General features: G+C 42.7%; 1 protein-coding gene across 1 annotated transcript in view; it reads left to right on the forward strand.

The window, feature by feature from the left end:
- Positions 1–23,727, forward strand: part of LOC129821886 (phosphatidylinositol 3,4,5-trisphosphate 5-phosphatase 2A-like) — an 80,513-nt gene that overhangs the window by 28,423 nt on the left and 28,363 nt on the right. Inside the window, exons 3-9 of the mRNA XM_055879609.1 lie at positions 7,215–7,359; positions 12,219–12,303; positions 13,215–13,361; positions 13,558–13,648; positions 14,515–14,604; positions 21,883–21,978; positions 23,592–23,727. The exon at positions 23,592–23,727 is cut by the window's right edge and continues 15 nt beyond it. Coding sequence (XP_055735584.1) covers positions 7,215–7,359; positions 12,219–12,303; positions 13,215–13,361; positions 13,558–13,648; positions 14,515–14,604; positions 21,883–21,978; positions 23,592–23,727 — 790 coding nt within the window. The remainder of the gene's footprint in view (positions 1–7,214; positions 7,360–12,218; positions 12,304–13,214; positions 13,362–13,557; positions 13,649–14,514; positions 14,605–21,882; positions 21,979–23,591) is intronic.

Genomic DNA, 23,727 nt, shown 5'->3' on the forward strand with positions numbered 1-23,727 from the left:
CCCACCAAGACCCATATACTACCTACCTATCTGTATACTACCTACCTATCTATATACTACCTACCTATCTATATACTACCCCACCAAGACCTATATACAACCTACCTATCAATATACTACCTACCTATCTGTATACTACCTACCTATCTGTATACTACCTACCTATCTGTATACTACCCCACCAAGACCTATATACTACCTACCTATCAATATACTACCTACCTATCTATATACTACCTACCCATTAATATACTACCTACCTATCTGTATACTACCTACCTATCTGTATACTACCCCACCAAGACCTATATACTACCTACCTATCTATATACAACCTACCTATCTATATACTACCCCACCAAGACCTATATACTACCTACCTATCTATATACTACCTACCTATCTATATACTACCTACCTATCTATATACTACCTACCTATCAGTATACTACCTACCTATCTATATACTACCCCACCAAGACCTATATACTACCTACCTATCTGTATACTACATACCTATCTGTATACTACCCCACCAAGATCTATATACTACATACCTATCTATATACTACCTACCTATCTGTATACAACCTACCTATCTATATACTACCTACCTATCTGTATACTACCTACCTATCTATATACTACCCCACCAAGACCTATATACTACCTACCTATCTGTATACTACCTACCTATCTGTATACTACCTACCTATCTATATACTACCCCACCAAGATCTATATACTACATACCTATCAATATACTACCTACCTATCTGTATACTACATACCTATCTGTATACTACCCCACCAAGATCTATATACTACATACCTATCTATATACTACCTACCTATCTGTATACAACCTACCTATCTATATACTACCTACCTATCTGTATACTACCTACCTATCTATATACTACCCCACCAAGACCTATATACTACCTACCTATCTGTATACAACCTACCTATCAATATACTACCTACCTATCTGTATACTACCTACCTATCTATATACTACCCCACCAAGATCTATATACTACATACCTATCAATATACTACCTACCTATCAATATGCTACCTACCTATCTGTATACTACCTACCTATCTGTATACTACCTACCTATCTGTATACTACCCCACCAAGACCCATATACTACCTACCTGTCTGTATACTACCTACCTATCTATATACTACCTACCTATCTGTATACTACCTACCTATCTATATACTACCTACCTATCTGTATACTACCTACCTATCTATATACTACCCCACCAAGACCTATATACTACCTACCTATCTGTATACAACCTACCTATCTGTATACTACCTACCTATCTATATACTACCCCACCAAGACCTATATACTACCTACCTATCTGTATACTACCTACCTATCTATATACTACCCCACCAAGACCTATATACTACCTACCTATCTGTATACTACCTACCTATCTATATACTACCCCACCAAGACCTATATACTACCTACCTATCTGTATACTACCTACCTATATATATACTACCCCACCAAGACCTATATACTACCTACCTATCTGTATACTACCTACCTATCTGTATACTACCTACCTATCTATATACTACCCCACCAAGACCTATATACAACCTACCTATCTGTATACTACCTACCTATCTGTATACTACCTACCTATCTATATACTACCCCACCAAGACCTATATACTACCTACCTATCTGTATACTACCTACCTATCTATATACTACCCCACCAAGACCTATATACTACCTACCTATCTGTATACTACCTACCTATCTATATACTACCCCACCAAGACCTATATACCACATACCTATCTATATACTACCCCACCAAGACCTATATACAACCTACCTATCTGTATACTACCTACCTATCTGTATACTACCTACCTATCTGTATACTACCCCACCAAGACCTATATACTACATACCTATCTGTATACTACCTACCTATCTGTATACTACCCCACCAAGACCTATATACAACCTACCTATCTATATACTACCTACCTATCTATATACTATCTACCTGTTAATATACTACCTACCTATCTGTATACTACATACCTATCTGTATACTACCTACCTATCTATATACTACCTACCTATCTATATACTACCTACCTATCTATATACTACCTACCTATCTATATACTACCTACCTATCTATATACTACCTACCTATCTATATACTACCTACCTATCAATATACTACCTACCAATAATATACTACCTACTTATCTATATACTACCTACATATCAATATACTACCTACCTATCTATATACTACCTACATAACAATATACTACCTACATAACAATATACTACCTACCTAACAATATACTACCTACCTATCAATATACTACCTACCTATCAATATACTACCTACCTATCAATATACTACCTACCTATCAATATACTACCTACGTATCAATATACTACCTACCTATCTATATACTACCTACCTATCTGTATACTACCTACCTATCAGTATACTACCTACCTATCAGTATACTACCTACCTATCAGTATACTACCTACGTATCTATTTACTACCTACGTATCTATTTACTACCTACCTATCAATATACTACCTACCTATCTATATACTACCTACCTATCTATATACTACCTACCTATCTATATACTACCTACATAGCAATATACTACCTACCTATCAATATACTACCTACCTATCAATATACTACCTACCTATCAATATACTACCTACCTATCAATATACTACCTACCTATCAGTATACTACCTACCTATCAGTTTACTACCTACCTATCAGTATACTACCTACCTATCAATATACTACCTACCTATCAATATACTACCTACCTATCAATATACTACCTACCTATCAGTATACTACCTACCTATCAGTATACTACCTACCTATCTGTATACTACCTACCTATCTGTATACTACCTACCTATCTGTATACTACCTACCTATCAGTATACTACCTACCTATCTGTATACTACCTACCTATCTATATACTACCTACCTATCTATATACTACCTACCTATCTATATACTACCTACCTATCTATATACTACCTACCTATCTATATACTACCTACCTATCTATATACTACCTACCTATCTATATACTACCTACCTATCAATATACTACCTACCTATCAATATACTACCTACCTATCAGTATACTACCTACCTATCAGTATACTACCTACCTATCTGTATACTACCTACCTATCTGTATACTACCTACCTATCTGTATACTACCTACCTATCTGTATACTACCTACCTATCTGTATACTACCTACCTATCTATATACTACCTACCTATCTATATACTACCTACCTATCTATATACTACCTACCTATCTATATACTACCTACCTATCTATATACTACCTACCTATCTATATACTACCTACCTATCTATATACTACCTACCTATTTATATACTACCTACCTATCTATATACTACCTACCTATCTATATACTACCTACCTATCTATATACTACCTACCTATCTATATACTACCTACCTATCTGTGTACTACCTACCTATCTGTGTACTACCTACCTATCAGTGTACTACCTACCTATCAGTGTACTACCTACCTATCTGTATACTACCTACCTATCTATATACTACCTACCTATCTATATACTACCTACCTATCTATATACTACCTACCTATCTATATACTACCTATCTATATACTACCTATCCATTAATATACTACCTACCTATCTATATACTACCTACCTATCTATATACTACCTACCTATCTGTATACTACCTACCTATCTGTATACTACCTACCTATCTGTATACTACCTACCTATCTATATACTACCTACCCATTAATATACTACCTACCTATCTATATACTACCTACCTATCTATATACTACCTACCTCTCTATATACTACCTACCTCTCTATATACTACCTACCTCTCTATATACTACCTACCTATCTATATACTACCTACCTATCTATATACTACCTACCTATCTATATACTACCTACCCATTAATATACTACCTACCTATCTATTTACTACCTACCCATTAATATACTACCTACCTATCTATTTACTACCTACCCATTAATATACTACCTACCTATCTATATACTACCTACCTATCAGTATACTACCTACCTATCTGTATACTACCTACCTATCTATATACTACCTACCTATCTATATACTACCTACCTATCTATATACTACCTATCCATTAATATACTACCTACCTATCTATATACTACCTACCCATTAATATACTACCTACCTATCTGTATACTACCTACCTATCTGTATACTACCTACCTATCTGTATACTACCTACCTATCTATATACTACCTACCTATCTATATACTACCTACCCATTAATATACTACCTACCTATCTATATACTACCTACCTATCTATATACTACCTACCTCTCTATATACTACCTACCTATCTATATACTACCTACCTATCTATTTACTACCTACCCATTAATATACTACCTACCCATTAATATACTACCTACCCATTAATATACTACCTACCTATCTGTATACTACCTACCTATCTATATACTACCTACCCATTAATATATTGCCTACCTATCAATATACTACCTACCTATCTATATACTACCTTCCCATTAATATACTAACTACCTATCAATATACTACCTACCTATCAATATACTGCCTACCTATCTATATACTACCTACCTATCTATATACTACCTACCTATCTATATACTACCTACCTATCTATATACTAACTACCTATCAATATACTGCCTACCTATCTATATACTACCTACCCATCTGTATACTACTCACCTATCTGTATGTTACCTACCTATCTATATACTACCTACCCATTAATATATTACCTACCTATCAATATACTGCCTACCTATCTATATACTACCTACCCATTAATATACTACCTACCTATCTATATACTACCTACCCATTAATATACTACCTACCTATCTATATACTACCTACCTATCTGTATACTACCTACCTATCTGTATACTACCTACCTATCTATATACTACCTACCTATCTATATACTACCTACCCATTAATATACTACCTACCTCTCTATATACTACCTACCTCTCTATATACTACCTACCTATCTATATACTACCTACCCATCTGTATACTACCCACCTATCTGTATGTTACCTACCTATCTATATACTACCTACCCATTAATATATTACCTACCTATCAATATACTGCCTACCTATCAATATACTACCTACCTATCAATATACTACCTACCTATCAATATACTACCTACCTATCTGTATACTGCCTACCTATCTGTATACTACCTACCCATCTCCACTTTGCTGATCCTCAACAGTGGTGTCAGGAAATTTACCTCACCCAATGTCAACAAAACAAAGGAGATGATCGTGGACTCCAGGAAACAGCAGAGAGATCACTCCCCTATCCACAACGACGGGACTGCAGTGGAGAAGCTGGAAAGTTTCAAGTTCCTCAGCGTACACATCATAGACAATCTGAAATTATCCACCCACACAGACAGCGTTGTGAAGAAGGCGCAACAGCGCCTCTTCAACCTCAGGAGGCTGAAGAAATGTGTCTTGTCACCTAAAACCCTCACAAACTTTACAAATGCACAATTGAGAGCATCCTGTCGGGGTGTATCACCGCCTGGTACGGCAACTTTACCGCACACAACCGCAGGGCTCTCCAGAGGGTGGTGCGGTCTGCACAACGCATCACCGAGGGCAAACTACCTGCCTTCCAGGACACCTACAGCACCCGATGTCACAGGAAGGTCAAAAAGATCATCAAGGACAACAACCACCTGAGCCACTGCCTGTTTACCCCGCTACTGTCCAGCAGGCGAGATCAGTACAGGTGCATGAAAGCTGGGACCGAGAGACTGAAAAACAGCTTCTATCTCAAGGCCATCATCAGACTGCTAAACAGCCATCACTAACTCAGAGAGGCTGCGGCCTACATACAGACTTGAAATCATTGGCCACTTGAATAGATGGATCACTAGTCACTTTAATAATGCCACTTTAATAATGTTAACATCTTACATTACTCATCTCATATGTATATACTGTATTCCATACGATCTATTACCTATGCCGCTCTGACATTGATTATATTTATATATTCTTATTCCATTCATTTTACTTCGATTTGTGTGTATTAGGCATTTGTTGTGGAATTGTTAGATATTACTTGTTATGTATTGCTGAACTGTCGGAACTAGAAGCATAATCATTTCGCTACACTCGCAATAACAGGCTAACCATGCGTATGTGACCAATAACACCTGTTAACCATGTGTATGTGACCAGTAACACCTGTTAACCATGTGTATGTGACCAATAACACCTGTTAACCATGTGTATGTGACCAATAACATCTGTTAACCATGTGTATGTGACCAGTAACACCTGTTAACCATGTGTATGTGACCAATAACACCTGTTAACCATGTGTATGTGACCAATAACATCTGTTAACCATGTGTATGTGACCAATAACATCTGTTAACCATGTGTATGTGACCAATAACACCTGTTAACCATGTGTATGTGACCAATAACACCTGTTAACCATGTGACCAATAACATCTGCTAACCATGTGTATGTGACCAATAACACCTGTTAACCATGTGTATGTGACCAATAACACCTGTTAACCATGTGACCAATAACATCTCCTAACCATGTGTATGTGACCAATAACACCTGTTAACCATGTGTATGTGACCAATAACATCTGTTAACCATGTGTATGTGACCAATAACACCTGGTAACCATGTGTGTGTGACCAATAACATCTGTTAACCATGTGTGTGTGACCAGTAACATCTGTTAACCATGTGTATGTGACCAATAACACCTGTTAACCATGTGTATGTGACCAATAACATCTGTTAACCATGTGTATGTGACCAATAACATCTGTTAACCATGTGTATGTGACCAATAACATTTTATTTGAATCTACCTACCCACCTACCTACCTACCTACCTACCTACCTACCTACCTACCTACCTACCTACCTACCCACCCACCCAGCTTTATTCTGAATGTGCTGTGCAGAGTGTGCTCTGTCTCTACACCAGTGTATTTCTTTGAAGTGCCCACTCTCTCTCTCATTCCTCTCCCCCTCTCCCAGACATCTCAGGGGGTGCAGCCGAAGCGGTTTAAGAGCCTCCCAGAGCTGGTCCTGTTGTACCTCCAGCCCAGCCAGGGACTGGTCAGCACTCTGCTCTATCCCGTAGACAGAGAGGAGAGCATCCCAGAGGACAGGGACTACTCAGGTATACTCTCTCTCCATCTCTCTCTGTCTGTTTGTCTCTGTCTTTCTCTCTCCATCTCTCTCTGTCTGTTTGTCTCTGTCTTTCTCTCTCCGTCTGTCTGTCTCTGTCTTTCTCGCTCCATCTCTCTCCGTCTGTCTGTCTCTGTCTTTCTCTCTCCGTCTGTCTGTCTCTGTCTTTCTCTCTCCATCTCTCTCCGTCTGTCTGTCTCTGTCTTTCTCGCTCCATCTCTCTCCGTCTGTCTGTCTCTGTCTTTCTCTCTCCATCTCTCTCTGTCTGTTTGTCTCTGTCTTTCTCTCTCCGTCTGTCTGTCTCTGTCTTTCTCTCTCCATCTCTCTCCGTCTGTCTGTCTCTGTCTTTCTCTCTCCATCTCTCTCCGTCTGTCTGTCTCTGTCTTTCTCTCTCCGTCTGTCTGTCTCTGTCTTTCTCGCTCCATCTCTCTCCGTCTTTCTCGCTCCATCTCTCTCCGTCTGTCTGTCTCTGTCTTTCTCTCTCCGTCTGTCTGTCTCTGTCTTTCTCTCTCCGTCTGTCTGTCTCTGTCTTTCTCGCTCCATCTCTCTCCGTCTGTCTGTCTCTGTCTTTCTATCTCCGTCTGTCTATCTCTGTCTTTCTCGCTCCATCTCTCTCCGTCTGTCTGTCTCTGTCTTTCTCGCTCCATCTCTCTCCGTCTGTCTGTCTCTGTCTTTCTCGCTCCATCTCTCTCCGTCTGTCTGTCTCTGTCTTTCTCGCTCCATCTCTCTCCGTCTGTCTGTCTCTGTCTTTCTCTCTCCGTCTGTCTGTCTCTGTCTTTCTCTCTCCATCTCTCTCCGTCTGTCTGTCTCTGTCTTTCTCTCTTCGTCTGTCTGTCTCTGTCTTTCTCGCTCCATCTCTCTCCGTCTGTCTGTCTCTGTCTTTCTATCTCCGTCTGTCTATCTCTGTCTTTCTCGCTCCATCTCTCTCCGTCTGTCTGTCTCTGTCTTTCTCTCTCCATCTCTCTCTGTCTGTTTGTCTCTGTCTTTCTCTCTCCGTCTGTCTGTCTCTGTCTTTCTCGCTCCATCTCTCTCTGTCTGTTTGTCTCTGTCTTTCTCTCTCCGTCTGTCTGTCTCTGTCTTTCTCGCTCCATCTCTCTCCGTCTGTCTGTCTCTGTCTTTCTCTCTCCGTCTGTCTGTCTCTGTCTTTCTCGCTCCATCTCTCTCCGTCTGTCTGTCTCTGTCTTTCTCGCTCCATCTCTCTCCGTCTGTCTGTCTCTGTCTTTCTCTCTCCGTCTGTCTGTCTCTGTCTTTCTCTCTCCATCTCTCTCCGTCTGTCTGTCTCTGTCTTTCTCTCTTCGTCTGTCTGTCTCTGTCTTTCTCGCTCCATCTCTCTCCGTCTGTCTGTCTCTGTCTTTCTATCTCCGTCTGTCTATCTCTGTCTTTCTCGCTCCATCTCTCTCCGTCTGTCTGTCTCTGTCTTTCTCGCTCCATCTCTCTCCGTCTGTCTGTCTCTGTCTTTCTCGCTCCATCTCTCTCCGTCTGTCTGTCTCTGTCTTTCTCGCTCCATCTCTCTCCGTCTGTCTGTCTCTGTCTTTCTCTCTCCGTCTGTCTGTCTCTGTCTTTCTCTCTCCATCTCTCTCCGTCTGTCTGTCTCTGTCTTTCTCTCTTCGTCTGTCTGTCTCTGTCTTTCTCGCTCCATCTCTCTCCGTCTGTCTGTCTCTGTCTTTCTATCTCCGTCTGTCTATCTCTGTCTTTCTCGCTCCATCTCTCTCCGTCTGTCTGTCTCTGTCTTTCTCTCTCCATCTCTCTCTGTCTGTTTGTCTCTGTCTTTCTCTCTCCGTCTGTCTGTCTCTGTCTTTCTCGCTCCATCTCTCTCTGTCTGTTTGTCTCTGTCTTTCTCTCTCCGTCTGTCTGTCTCTGTCTTTCTCGCTCCATCTCTCTCCGTCTGTCTGTCTCTGTCTTTCTCTCTCCGTCTGTCTGTCTCTGTCTTTATCGCTCCATCTCTCTCCGTCCGTCTGTCTGTCTCTGTCTTTCTCTCTCCATCTGTCTGTCTCTGTCTTTCTCGCTCCATCTCTCTCCGTCTGTCTGTCTCTGTCTTTCTCGCTCCATCTGTCTGTCTCTGTCTTTCTCTCTCCATCTCTCTCTGTCTGTTTGTCTCTGTCTTTCTCTCTCCGTCTGTCTGTCTCTGTCTTTATCGCTCCATCTCTCTCCGTCTGTCTGTCTCTGTCTTTCTCTCTCCGTCTGTCTGTCTCTGTCTTTCTCGCTCCATCTCTCTCCGTCTGTCTGTCTCTGTCTTTCTCTCTCCATCTGTCTGTCTCTGTCTTTCTCGCTCCATCTCTCTCCGTCTGTCTGTCTCTGTCTTTCTCGCTCCATCTGTCTGTCTCTGTCTTTCTCTCTCCATCTCTCTCTGTCTGTTTGTCTCTGTCTTTCTCTCTCCGTCTGTCTGTCTCTGTCTTTCTCGCTCCATCTCTCTCCGTCTGTCTGTCTCTGTCTTTCTCTCTCCGTCTGTCTGTCTCTGTCTTTCTCTCTCCGTCTGTCTGTCTCTGTCTTTCTCGCTCCATCTCTCTCCGTCTGTCTGTCTCTGTCTTTCTCTCTCCGTCTGTCTGTCTCTGTCTTTCTCGCTCCATCTCTCTCCGTCTGTCTGTCTCTGTCTTTCTCGCTCCATCTCTCTCCGTCTGTTTGTCTCTGTCTTTCTCGCTCCATCTCTCTCCGTCTGTCTGTCTCTGTCTTTCTCTCTCCATCTCTCTCTGTCTGTTTGTCTTTGTCTTTCTCTCTCCGTCTGTCTGTCTCTGTCTTTCTCTCTCCATCTCTCTCCGTCTGTCTGTCTCTGTCTTTCTCTCTCCATCTCTCTCTGTCTGTTTGTCTTTGTCTTTCTCTCTCCGTCTGTCTGTCTCTGTCTTTCTCTCTCCATCTCTCTCTGTCTGTTTGTCTCTGTCTTTCTCTCTCCGTCTGTCTGTCTCTGTCTTTCTCGCTCCATCTCTCTCTGTCTGTTTGTCTCTGTCTTTCTCTCTCCGTCTGTCTGTCTCTGTCTTTCTCGCTCCATCTCTCTCCGTCTGTCTGTCTCTGTCTTTCTCTCTCCGTCTGTCTGTCTCTGTCTTTATCGCTCCATCTCTCTCCGTCTGTCTGTCTCTGTCTTTCTCTCTCCGTCTGTCTGTCTCTGTCTTTCTCGCTCCATCTCTCTCCGTCCGTCTGTCTGTCTCTGTCTTTCTCTCTCCATCTGTCTGTCTCTGTCTTTCTCGCTCCATCTCTCTCCGTCTGTCTGTCTCTGTCTTTCTCGCTCCATCTGTCTGTCTCTGTCTTTCTCTCTCCATCTCTCTCTGTCTGTTTGTCTCTGTCTTTCTCTCTCCGTCTGTCTGTCTCTGTCTTTATCGCTCCATCTCTCTCCGTCTGTCTGTCTCTGTCTTTCTCTCTCCGTCTGTCTGTCTCTGTCTTTCTCGCTCCATCTCTCTCCGTCTGTCTGTCTCTGTCTTTCTCTCTCCATCTGTCTGTCTCTGTCTTTCTCGCTCCATCTCTCTCCGTCTGTCTGTCTCTGTCTTTCTCGCTCCATCTGTCTGTCTCTGTCTTTCTCTCTCCATCTCTCTCTGTCTGTTTGTCTCTGTCTTTCTCTCTCCGTCTGTCTGTCTCTGTCTTTCTCGCTCCATCTCTCTCCGTCTGTCTGTCTCTGTCTTTCTCTCTCCGTCTGTCTGTCTCTGTCTTTCTCTCTCCGTCTGTCTGTCTCTGTCTTTCTCGCTCCATCTCTCTCCGTCTGTCTGTCTCTGTCTTTCTCTCTCCGTCTGTCTGTCTCTGTCTTTCTCGCTCCATCTCTCTCCGTCTGTCTGTCTCTGTCTTTCTCGCTCCATCTCTCTCCGTCTGTTTGTCTCTGTCTTTCTCGCTCCATCTCTCTCCGTCTGTCTGTCTCTGTCTTTCTCTCTCCATCTCTCTCTGTCTGTTTGTCTTTGTCTTTCTCTCTCCGTCTGTCTGTCTCTGTCTTTCTCTCTCCATCTCTCTCCGTCTGTCTGTCTCTGTCTTTCTCTCTCCATCTCTCTCTGTCTGTTTGTCTTTGTCTTTCTCTCTCCGTCTGTCTGTCTCTGTCTTTCTCTCTCCATCTCTCTCCGTCTGTCTGTCTCTGTCTTTCTCTCTCCGTCTGTCTGTCTCTGTCTTTCTCTCTCCATCTCTCTCCGTCTGTCTGTCTCTGTCTTTCTCTCTCCGTCTGTCTGTCTCTGTCTTTCTCTCTCCATCTCTCTCCGTCTGTCTGTCTCTGTCTTTCTCTCTCCGTCTGTCTGTCTCTGTCTTTCTCTCTCCATCTCTCTCCGTCTGTCTGTCTCTGTCTTTCTCGCTCCATCTCTCTCCGTCTGTCTGTCTCTGTCTTTCTCGCTCCATCTCTCTCTGTCTGTTTGTCTCTGTCTTTCTCTCTCCGTCTGTCTGTCTCTGTCTTTCTCTCTCCATCTCTCTCCGTCTGTCTGTCTCTGTCTTTCTCTCTCCGTCTGTCTGTCTCTGTCTTTCTCGCTCCATCTCTCTCCGTCTGTCTGTCTCTGTCTTTCTCTCTCCGTCTGTCTGTCTCTGTCTTTCTCTCTCCATCTCTCTCCGTCTGTCTGTCTCTGTCTTTCTCGCTCCATCTCTCTCCGTCTGTCTGTCTCTGTCTTTCTCGCTCCATCTCTCTCTGTCTGTTTGTCTCTGTCTTTCTCTCTCCGTCTGTCTGTCTCTGTCTTTCTCTCTCCATCTCTCTCCGTCTGTTTGTCTCTGTCTTTCTCTCTCCGTCTGTCTGTCTCTGTGTTTCTCGCTCCATCTCTCTCCGTCTGTCTGTCTCTGTCTTTCTCTCTCCATCTCCGTCTGTCTGTCTCTGTCTTTCTCTCTCCATCTCCGTCTGTCTGTCTCTGTCTTTCTCGCTCCATCTCTCTCTTTATTTGTCTTTCTGTCTCTCTGATTGGTCAGATGGGGAAGATGAGAAGCCACCACTTCCTCCTCGTTCCGCCTCCACCCCACCTACAGGCTCCTCCCCAGAGACACCCACTGACAGGTACAGTACACACGCACATACACACACGCACTCACACACGCACATACTCACAGGCACTCACTCACTCACACGCGCACATACACACACATACACACACACATACACACACACACACCCACACGCGCATACACACAAACACAATTTTGCGTGACCTAGTAAAAACTCCTGGGCCTAGTAAAGGGTGGATCTACCTGTTAAATTACACCAACTGATCCTGCTTGTAAGAGATTCAGTGAATCTGAACAGGGCCTATCTTCGACCAACTCTGAAGAACCCTCCCCCTCTCTTCTCATCCTTTCCCTCCTCTCTTGCCCTCCTGAGATCAGATGGGGGGGGTTGTTTAGACAGTGAGTCAGCAGCAGTCTGATCCTGAGGAAGTCTGTGACATTGGAAAGTTGTTGTCATGTCTTCTTCAGTGTTGTATACTCACCACAAGGCCAGTCCCCCTCTGCACCCCATGGTCTCACCACAAGGCCAGTCCCCCTCTGCACCCCATGGTCTCACCACAAGGCCAGTCCCCCTCTGCACCCCATGGTCTCACCACAAGGCCAGTCCCCCTCTGCACCCCATGGTCTCACCACAAGGCCAGTCCCCCTCTGCACCCCATGGTCTCACCACAAGGCCAGTCCCCCTCTGCACCCCATGGTCTCACCACAAGGCCAGTCCCCCTCTGCACCCCATGGTCTCACCACAAGGCCAGTCCCCCTCTGCACCCCATGGTCTCACCACAAGGCCAGTCCCCCTCTGCACCCCATGGTCTCACCACAAGGCCAGTCCCCCTCTGCACCCCATGGTCTCACCACAAGGCCAGTCTCCCTCTGCACCCCATGGTCTCTGTGGCAAGTCCAGAGGATGTAAGACCCATGTCTGTTCTATTGACACGGATTGGATGTTGTTCCGTCCTACTTTAGCACCCCTGCTGCTAACGGCCTGAGCACCATTTCCCATGAGTATCTGAAGGGAAGCTACGCTCTGGACCTGCAGGCTGTCAAACAGGGAGCCAGCTCTCTGCCCCACCTCAACAAGACACTGGTGTCCTCCTGCAAACGCCTCAACGGGTGAGACACAAGCACACACAGCTCTCAACTTCTCTTGGTGACACATGCACGCATGCACACACACTCAAAAACCTGTGTGTGTGTGTGTGTGTGTGTGTGTGTGTGTGTGTGTGTGTGTGTGTGTGTGTGTGTGTGTGTGTGTGTGTGTGTGTGTGTGTGTGTGTGTGTGTGTGTGTGTGTGTGTGTGTATGTGTAGGGAGGTGGATAAGGTTCTGTCTGGCCTGGAGATCCTGTCCAAGGTGTTTGACCAACAGAGTGCCTTCATAGTGTCCAAGATGATACAGCAGGTACTCTACATTTTCTATCTTATTTTTTTCATGTGTTTGTTTGTGTGTGTGGTGGGGTAAAATGTATGACTCTGGAAAGCACAGGAATGCCACACCTTGGTTTCCTCCTGTACACACACACACACACACACACACACACACACACACACACACACACACACACACAATGCTCCTGAGTGCACTGGGGGTCATGAGGAAAGAGATATTTGTCCCCCAGAGAGAAACAACTAGAGTTCCTAGAGACAGCTGTGCTTGAGAGAGTCACGCTGTAATCACACACACACACACACACACACACACACACACACACACACACACACACACACACACACACACACACACACACACACACACACACACACACACACACACACACACACACACGTGGTCTTAAAGGGCCAGACCTCCTTTCCCCTCAAACTTTCCTCAAGTGATGTAACAACACACAATGGGCTCATGTCTACATAGCATCTAGTGTCTGTGTGTGTCTGTGTCTGTCTGTCGTAACTGTCTGTCGTGTCTGTCTGTCGTAACTGTCTGTCGTAACTGTCTGTCGTAACTGTCTGTCGTAACTGTCTGTCGTAACTGTCTGTCGTAACTGTCTGTCGTAACTGTCTGTCGTAACTGTCCGTCGTAACGGTCTGTCGTAACGGTCTGTCGTAACTGTCTGTGTGTCGTAACGGTCTGTCGTAACTGTCTGTGTGTCGTAACTGTCTGTGTGTCGTAACTGTCTGTGTGTCGTAACTGTCTGTGTGTCGTAACTGTCTGTGTGTCGTAACTGTCTGTGTGTCGTAAGTGTCTGTGTGTACTAACTGTCTGTCTGTACTAACTGTCTGTCTGTACTAACTGTCTGTTTTCCTATGTAGTCGGTGAATCAGGGAGGAGATCAGGAGTTGGAGAATCTGGTCACTAAACTGGCTATCCTCAAAGACCTACTGTCTTCTATAGAGAAGAAGGTAAGCCTGCACGCACACACTCACACACACGCAGCTGTTAGTGAGTGTGTTTAGTTAACCTCCTCCCTCTGATGGATAGTCTGCCATGATGGGCGGCGGGTGGTGGCTGTAGCCCAGCGGGTGTGTTCTGAGCTGGGGTAAAGAGAGAGAGGACCCCCCCACACCCTCCATAGAAATATTATCTAATAGTCATTCTAATTCTATGTCCCCTCTCCCCTCTGTCTGGGCCCCAGAGCTCAGGCTACACATGGAGGGAGAAGATGAGAGTGGGAGGGAGAGGGAGAGGGAGAAGATGAGTGAGGGAGGGAGAGGGAGAAGATGAGTGAGGGAGGGAGAGGGAGAAGATGAGTGAGGGAGGGAGAGGGAGAAGATGAGTGAGGGAGGGAGAGGGAGAAGATGAGTGAGGGAGAAAGAGGAAGAAGATGAGTGAGGGAGGGAGAGGGAGAAGATGAGTGAGGGAGGGAGAGGGAGAAGATGAGAGTGGGAGGGAGAGGGAGAAGATGAGAGTGGGAGGGAGAGGGAGAAGATGAGAGTGGGAGGGAGAGGGAGAAGATGAGAGTGGGAGGGAGAGGGAGAAGATGAGAGTGGGAGGGAGAGGGAGAAGATGAGAGTGGGAGGGAGAGGGAGAAGATGAGAGTGGGAGGGAGAGGGAGAAGATGAGAGTGGGAGGGAGAGGGAGAAGATGAGTGGGAGGGAGAAGATGAGTGGGAGGGAGAAGATGAGAGTGGGAGGGAGAAGATGAGAGTGGGAGGGAGAAGATGAGAGTGGGAGGGAGAAGATGAGAGTGGGAGGGAGAAGATGAGAGTGGGAGGGAGAAGATGAGAGTGGGAGGGAGAAGATGAGAGTGGGAGGGAGAAGATGAGAGTGGGAGGGAGAAGATGAGAGTGGGAGGGAGAGGATGAGAGAGGGAGGGAGAGGATGAGAGAGGGAGGGAGAGGATGAGAGAGGGAGGGAGAGGATGAGAGAGGGAGGGAGAGGATGAGAGAGGGAGGGAGAGGATGAGAGAGGGAGGGAGAGGATGAGAGAGGGAGGGAGAGGATGAGAGAGGGAGGGAGAGGATGAGAGAGGGAGGGAGAGGATGAGAGAGGGAGGGAGAGGATGAGAGAGGGAGGGAGAGGATGAGAGAGAGGGAGGGAGAGGGAGAAGATGAGAGAGGGAGGGAGAGGGAGAAGATGAGAGAGGGAGGGAGAGGGAGAAGATGAGAGAGGGAGGGAGAGGGAGAAGATGAGAGAGGGAGGGAGAGGGAGAAGATGAGAGAGGGAGGGGGAGGGAGAAGATGAGAGAGGGAGGGGGAGGGAGAAGACAGAGAGGGAGGGGGAGGGAGAAGACAGAGAGGGAGGGGGAGGGAGAAGACAGAGGGGGAGGGGGAGGGAGAAGACAGAGGGGGAGGGGGAGGGAGAAGACAGAGAGGGAGGGGGAGGGAGAAGACAGAGAGGGAGGGGGAGGGAGAAGACAGAGAGGGAGGGAGAAAATTGAAGGTAGGAGAGGGAGGGGGAGGGAAAAGATGGGAGGGGGAGGGAGAAGATGGGAGGGAAAAGATGGGAGAGGGAGGAAGAGGGAGAAGATGAGGAAGGGGGAGGGAGAAGATGGGAGGGAGAAGATGGGAGGGAGAAGATGGGAGGGGGAGGGAGAAGATGGGAGAGGAAGGGGGAGAGAGATGGATTAGTTGTTCAGGTTTATAATTACACACCTTATACTGGTTGTTCAGGTTTATAATTACACACCTTACACTGGTTGTTCAGGTTTATAATTACACACCTTACACTGGTTGTTCAGGTTTATAATTACACACCTTACACTGGTTGTTCAGGTTTATAATTACACACCTTACACTGGTTGTTCAGGTTTATAATTACACACCTTACACTGGTTGTTCAGGTTTATAATTACACACCTTACACTGGTTGTTCAGGTTTATAATTACACACCTTACACTGGTTGTTCAGGTTTATAATTACACACCTTACACTGGTTGTTCAGGTTTATAATTACACACCTTACACTGGTTGTTCAGGTTTATAATTACACACCTTATACTGGTTGTTCAGGTTTATAAATATTATAATTACACACCTTACACTGGTTGTTCAGGTTTATAATTACACACCTTACACTGGTTGTTCAGGTTTATAATTACACACCTTACACTGGTTGTTCAGGTTTATAATTACACACCTTACACTGGTTGTTCAGGTTTATAATTACACACCTTACACTGGTTGTTCAGGTTTATAATTACACACCTTACACTGGTTGTTCAGGTTTATAATTACATACCGTACACTGTGGTTGTTCAGGTTTATAATTACACACCTTACACTGGTTGTTCAGGTTTATAATTACACACCTTACACTGGTTGTTCAGGTTTATAATTACACACCTTACACTGGTTGTTCAGGTTTATAATTACACACCTTACACTGGTTGTTCAGGTTTATAATTACACACCTTACACTGGTTGTTCAGGTTTATAATTACACACCTTACACTGGTTGTTTAGGTTTATAATTACACACCTTACACTGGTTGTTCAGGTTTTTAATTACACACCTTACACTGTGGTTGTTCAGGTTTATAATTACACACCTTACACTGGTTGTTCAGGTTTATAATTACACACCTTACACTGGTTGTTTAGGTTTATAATTACACACCTTACACTGGTTGTTCAGGTTTATAATTACACACCTTACACTGGTTGTTCAGGTTTATAATTACACACCTTACACTGGTTGTTCAGGTTTATAATTACACACCTTACACTGGTTGTTCAGGTTTATAATTACATACCGTACACTGTGGTTGTTCAGGTTTATAATTACACACCTTACACTGGTTGTTCAGGTTTATACATTTTATAATTACACACCTTACACTGGTTGTTCAGGTTTATAAATATTATAATTACACACCTTACACTGGTTGTTCAGGTTTATAATTACACACCTTACACTGGTTGTTCAGGTTTATAATTACACACCTTACACTGGTTGTTCAGGTTTATAATTACACACCTTACACTGGTTGTTCAGGTTTATACATTTTATAATTACACACCTTACACTGGTTGTTCAGGTTTATAAATATTATAATTACACACCTTACACTGGTTGTTCAGGTTTATAATTACACACCTTACACTGGTTGTTCAGGTTTATAATTACACACCTTACACTGGTTGTTCAGGTTTATAATTACACACCTTACACTGGTTGTTCAGGTTTTATAATTACACACCTTACACTGTAGTTGTTCAGGTTTATAATTACACACCTTACACTGTGGTTGTTCAGGTTTATAATTACACACCTTATTCTGTGGTTGTTCAGGTTTATAATTACATACCGTACACTGGTTGTTCAGGTTTATAATTACACACCTTACACTGGTTGTTCAGGTTTATAATTACACACCTTACACTGTGGTTGTTCAGGTTTATAATTACACACCTTACACTGGTTGTTCAGGTTTATAATTACATACCGTACACTGGTTGTTCAGGTTTATAATTACACACCTTACACTGGTTGTTCAGGTTTATAATTACACACCTTACACTGGTTGTTCAGGTTTATAATTACACACCTTACACTGGTTGTTCAGGTTTATAATTACACACCTTATACTGGTTGTTCAGGTTTATAATTACACACCTTACACTGGTTGTTCAGGTTTATAATTACACACCTTATACTGGTTGTTCAGGTTTATAATTACACACCTTACACTGGTTGTTCAGGTTTATAATTACACACCTTATACTGGTTGTTCAGGTTTATAATTACACACCTTATACTGGTTGTTCAGGTTTATAATTACACACCTTACACTGGTTGTTCAGGTTTATAATTACATACCGTACACTGGTTGTTCAGGTTTATAATTACACACCTTACACTGGTTGTTCAGGTTTATAATTACACACCTTACACTGGTTGTTCAGGTTTATAATTACACACCTTACACTGGTTGTTCAGGTTTATAATTACACACCGTACACTGGTTGTTCAGGTTTATAATTACATACCGTACACTGGTTGTTCAGGTTTATAATTACACACCTTATACTGGTTGTTCAGGTTTATAAATATTATAATTACACACCTTACACTGGTTGTTCAGGTTTATAATTACACACCTTACACTGGTTGTTCAGGTTTATAATTACACACCTTACACTGGTTGTTCAGGTTTATAATTACACACCTTACACTGGTTGTTCAGGTTTATAATTACACACCTTACACTGGTTGTTCAGGTTTATAATTACACACCTTACACTGGTTGTTCAGGTTTATAATTACATACCGTACACTGTGGTTGTTCAGGTTTATAATTACACACCTTACACTGGTTGTTCAGGTTTATAATTACACACCTTACACTGGTTGTTCAGGTTTATAATTACACACCTTACACTGGTTGTTCAGGTTTATAATTACACACCTTACACTGGTTGTTCAGGTTTATAATTACACACCTTACACTGGTTGTTCAGGTTTAAAATTACACACCTTACACTGGTTGTTTAGGTTTATAATTACACACCTTACACTGGTTGTTCAGGTTTTTAATTACACACCTTACACTGTGGTTGTTCAGGTTTATAATTACACACCTTACACTGGTTGTTCAGGTTTATAATTACACACCTTACACTGGTTGTTCAGGTTTATAATTACACACCTTACACTGGTTGTTTAGGTTTATAATTACACACCTTACACTGGTTGTTCAGGTTTATAATTACACACCTTACACTGGTTGTTCAGGTTTATAATTACACACCTTACACTGGTTGTTCAGGTTTATAATTACACACCTTACACTGGTTGTTCAGGTTTATAATTACATACCGTACACTGTGGTTGTTCAGGTTTATAATTACACACCTTACACTGGTTGTTCAGGTTTATACATTTTATAATTACACACCTTACACTGGTTGTTCAGGTTTATAAATATTATAATTACACACCTTACACTGGTTGTTCAGGTTTATAATTACACACCTTACACTGGTTGTTCAGGTTTATAATTACACACCTTACACTGGTTGTTCAGGTTTATAATTACACACCTTACACTGGTTGTTCAGGTTTATACATTTTATAATTACACACCTTACACTGGTTGTTCAGGTTTATAAATATTATAATTACACACCTTACACTGGTTGTTCAGGTTTATAATTACACACCTTACACTGGTTGTTCAGGTTTATAATTACACACCTTACACTGGTTGTTCAGGTTTATAATTACACACCTTACACTGGTTGTTCAGGTTTTATAATTACACACCTTACACTGTAGTTGTTCAGGTTTATAATTACACACCTTACACTGTGGTTGTTCAGGTTTATAATTACATACCGTACACTGGTTGTTCAGGTTTTATAATTACACACCTTACACTGTGGTTGTTCAGGTTTATAATTACACACCTTACACTGGTTGTTCAGGTTTATAATTACATACCGTACACTGGTTGTTCAGGTTTATAATTACACACCTTACACTGGTTGTTCAGGTTTATAATTACACACCTTACACTGTGGTTGTTCAGGTTTATAATTACACACCTTACACTGGTTGTTCAGGTTTATAATTACACACCTTACACTGGTTGTTCAGGTTTATAATTACACACCTTACACTGTGGTTGTTCAGGTTTATAATTACACACCTTACACTGGTTGTTCAGGTTTATAATTACATACCGTACACTGGTTGTTCAGGTTTATAATTACACACCTTACACTGGTTGTTCAGGTTTATAATTACACACCTTACACTGGTTGTTCAGGTTTATAATTACACACCTTACACTGGTTGTTCAGGTTTATAATTACACACCTTATACTGGTTGTTCAGGTTTATAATTACACACCTTACACTGGTTGTTCAGGTTTATAATTACACACCTTATACTGGTTGTTCAGGTTTATAATTACACACCTTACACTGGTTGTTCAGGTTTATAATTACACACCTTATACTGGTTGTTCAGGTTTATAATTACACACCTTACACTGGTTGTTCAGGTTTATAATTACACACCTTATACTGTGGTTGTTCAGGTTTATAATTACACACCTTATACTGGTTGTTCAGGTTTATAATTACACACCTTACACTGGTTGTTCAGGTTTATAATTACACACCTTACACTGGTTGTTCAGGTTTATAATTACACACCTTACACTGGTTGTTCAGGTTTATAATTACACACCTTACACTGGTTGTTCAGGTTTATAATTACACACCTTACACTGTGGTTGTTCAGGTTTATAATTACACACCTTACACTGGTTGTTCAGGTTTATAATTACACACCTTACACTGTGGTTGTTCAGGTTTATAATTACACACCTTACACTGGTTGTTCAGGTTTATAATTACACACCTTACGCTGGTTGTTCAGGTTTATAATTACACACCTTACACTGGTTTTTCAGGTTTATAATTACACACCTTACACTGTGGTTGTTCAGGTTTATAATTACACACCTTACACTGGTTGTTCAGGTTTATAATTACACACCTTACACTGTGGTTGTTCAGGTTTATAATTACACACCTTACACTGGTTGTTCAGGTTTATAATTACACACCTTACACTGGTTGTTCAGGTTTATAATTACACACCTTATACTGGTTGTTCAGGTTTATAATTACACACCTTACACTGGTTGTTCAGGTTTATAATTACACACCTTATACTGGTTGTTCAGGTTTATAATTACACACCTTACACTGGTTGTTCAGGTTTATAATTACATACCGTACACTGGTTGTTCAGGTTTATAAATATTATAATTACACACCTTATACTGGTTGTTCAGGTTTATAATTACACACCTTACACTGGTTGTTCAGGTTTATAATTACACACCTTACACTGGTTGTTCAGGTTTATAATTACACACCTTACACTGGTTGTTCAGGTTTATAATTACACACCTTACACTGGTTGTTCAGGTTTATAATTACACACCTTACACTGGTTGTTCAGGTTTATAATTACACACCTTACACTGGTTGTTCAGGTTTATAATTACACACCTTACACTGGTTGTTCAGGTTTATAATTACACACCTTACACTGGTTGTTCAGGTTTATAATTACACACCTTACACTGTGGTTGTTCAGGTTTATAATTACACACCTTACACTGGTTGTTCAGGTTTCTTAACCCTGTAGCTAATGTAATTCACCCCCTCCCTCTCTCTTTCCCTCTCTCTTTCCCTCTCTCTTTCCTTTTCCCTCTTTAGGCTCTGAAGGCTGTGCAAGATATGAGTTTGTCCACTCTCTCCTCTCCTCCTCCTCTCACACGCCACAGCAAAACCATCCCTGTACAGGCCTTTGAGGTACATGCACACACACACTTTGAGATATACCCCACCCCCTCCCCTGTCCCATTGGTCCACAGGCTGACCAATCAGTGGGTGTGCCTCGGAATTCCTAGATTCTCCAGGAAGTGGTTTTCTGCCCTGGGAGCCAGTCAGATAAATGAACAGTTTTGTCTGTTCTGTGACATCATCATGGATGTCATGGCTATGGTCCGACCTCCCTCTCTCAGGATGTGATAGTTAAATGACTGATGTGACCAGAGTGTAGAGACTAGAGCCCCCAACGCTGTGCTGATAACTACAGAGTGGGTGTGATGGAAGGATAATCACTATCAGTAACCAGGAAGTGGACGCCTCAGCTAGCTAGCGCTCTAGAGATGTAAACACCACGGCTTCCTGGGGTCATGGTCCATTTCAATTCACCATGTTCAGGACAAAGGCATTTGAATTCTCTTTCATGAATTTAAAATGGAAACCTTCCGTAATTAACTGAATTTAAATGGAACTACTTTAACTCTGTGTAAACACGCACTCCAGCTGTGTTGAGCAATGAGCTTGCTGAACGTGGTCCAAATTCTATAGGTTCCCATGTCTAATCACTCTACACCCAGATTAACACCACTGGATCTGTTCCGTGTTTATGACGTTAGAAACTGCTGGATTTGAGAAGCTGAACGTCCATTGGTCATAGCTCATATGGAGCTGGACATTGATTGACTCATTGGTTGGTTTTCCACTCCCATGAAATCCACTCTGAGAGACAGTGGCCATGTTCGAGAGCATCAAATCCATGATGCATTATGGGTAAATTGGGATTTACTGACTGATCTATAAACGATAATGAGTAGTTATTTATGATAATAGGTCATTTGTAGATCAGTCAGTCGGCAGTCGCCTGCACTGTCTATTTTGGAACAAGCCCAATAGCTATATGTCTTTCTGACTACACTAGACTGGGGAGTCAGCAGACACGGATTAACAGTCAGTCATCTCCACTCCCCTGCGTGATTTATACAGCGGTTCAGGAGCTAAGTCAGAATGTTTCACATTCACTGAAGACGTGTGTGTGTGTGTGTGTGTGTGTGTGTGTGTTTGATGACCTCCTTTCTAGCCACTTCCTGATTGCAGGGGAAGAAGTGTGTTGCTCTGATGGGTGAGATGTGGGGGGGGGGGGTTCCTCATAAAACCACCATGTCAGATTCACCCCAGTCAGAGCAACGGCTGTATCAAAACTTCCATCTAGACAGAGCAACAGCTGTATCTGTACTGAGCACTGTGACGTTGATTTATTTTATTGTTATATTTATTGTTTTATTGAAACTAAAATATCTAGGATACATTCCGCTGAGAACCCAGATGATACTGTTTTCATACAATGCTTGGTCCCAACATGGAGGACAATTTACTGAACTGACTGTGCATCGACACACTGCCCCCCCCCCGGTGGTGACACCAGGTATTACAGCTGTCTCGATTTCACACTGAAGAAGCTGTAGATTATTATGTGAATAAAGAATTCTGGTTTTGTCCTGTCTGTCTCTGTGTCTGTTTGTCGCTGAGTCTGTCTGTGTGCGTCTGTCCGTCCGTCTGTCTGTAACCCGTATGTCTGTGTAACCCCTCTGTCCCTCCAGGTGAAGTTGGATGTGTACCTGGCAGACCTGACTAAGATAGGGAAGAGTCAGAAGCACAGTCTGTCTGTGGACGTGGAGGGAGGGAAGCTAGTGGTGATGAAGAAGATGAAGGACAACCAGGAGGACTGGAACACCT

This window comes from Salvelinus fontinalis, chromosome 24 (assembly GCF_029448725.1).
Source record: "Salvelinus fontinalis isolate EN_2023a chromosome 24, ASM2944872v1, whole genome shotgun sequence".
Taxonomy (NCBI): Eukaryota; Metazoa; Chordata; class Actinopteri; order Salmoniformes; family Salmonidae; genus Salvelinus; species Salvelinus fontinalis.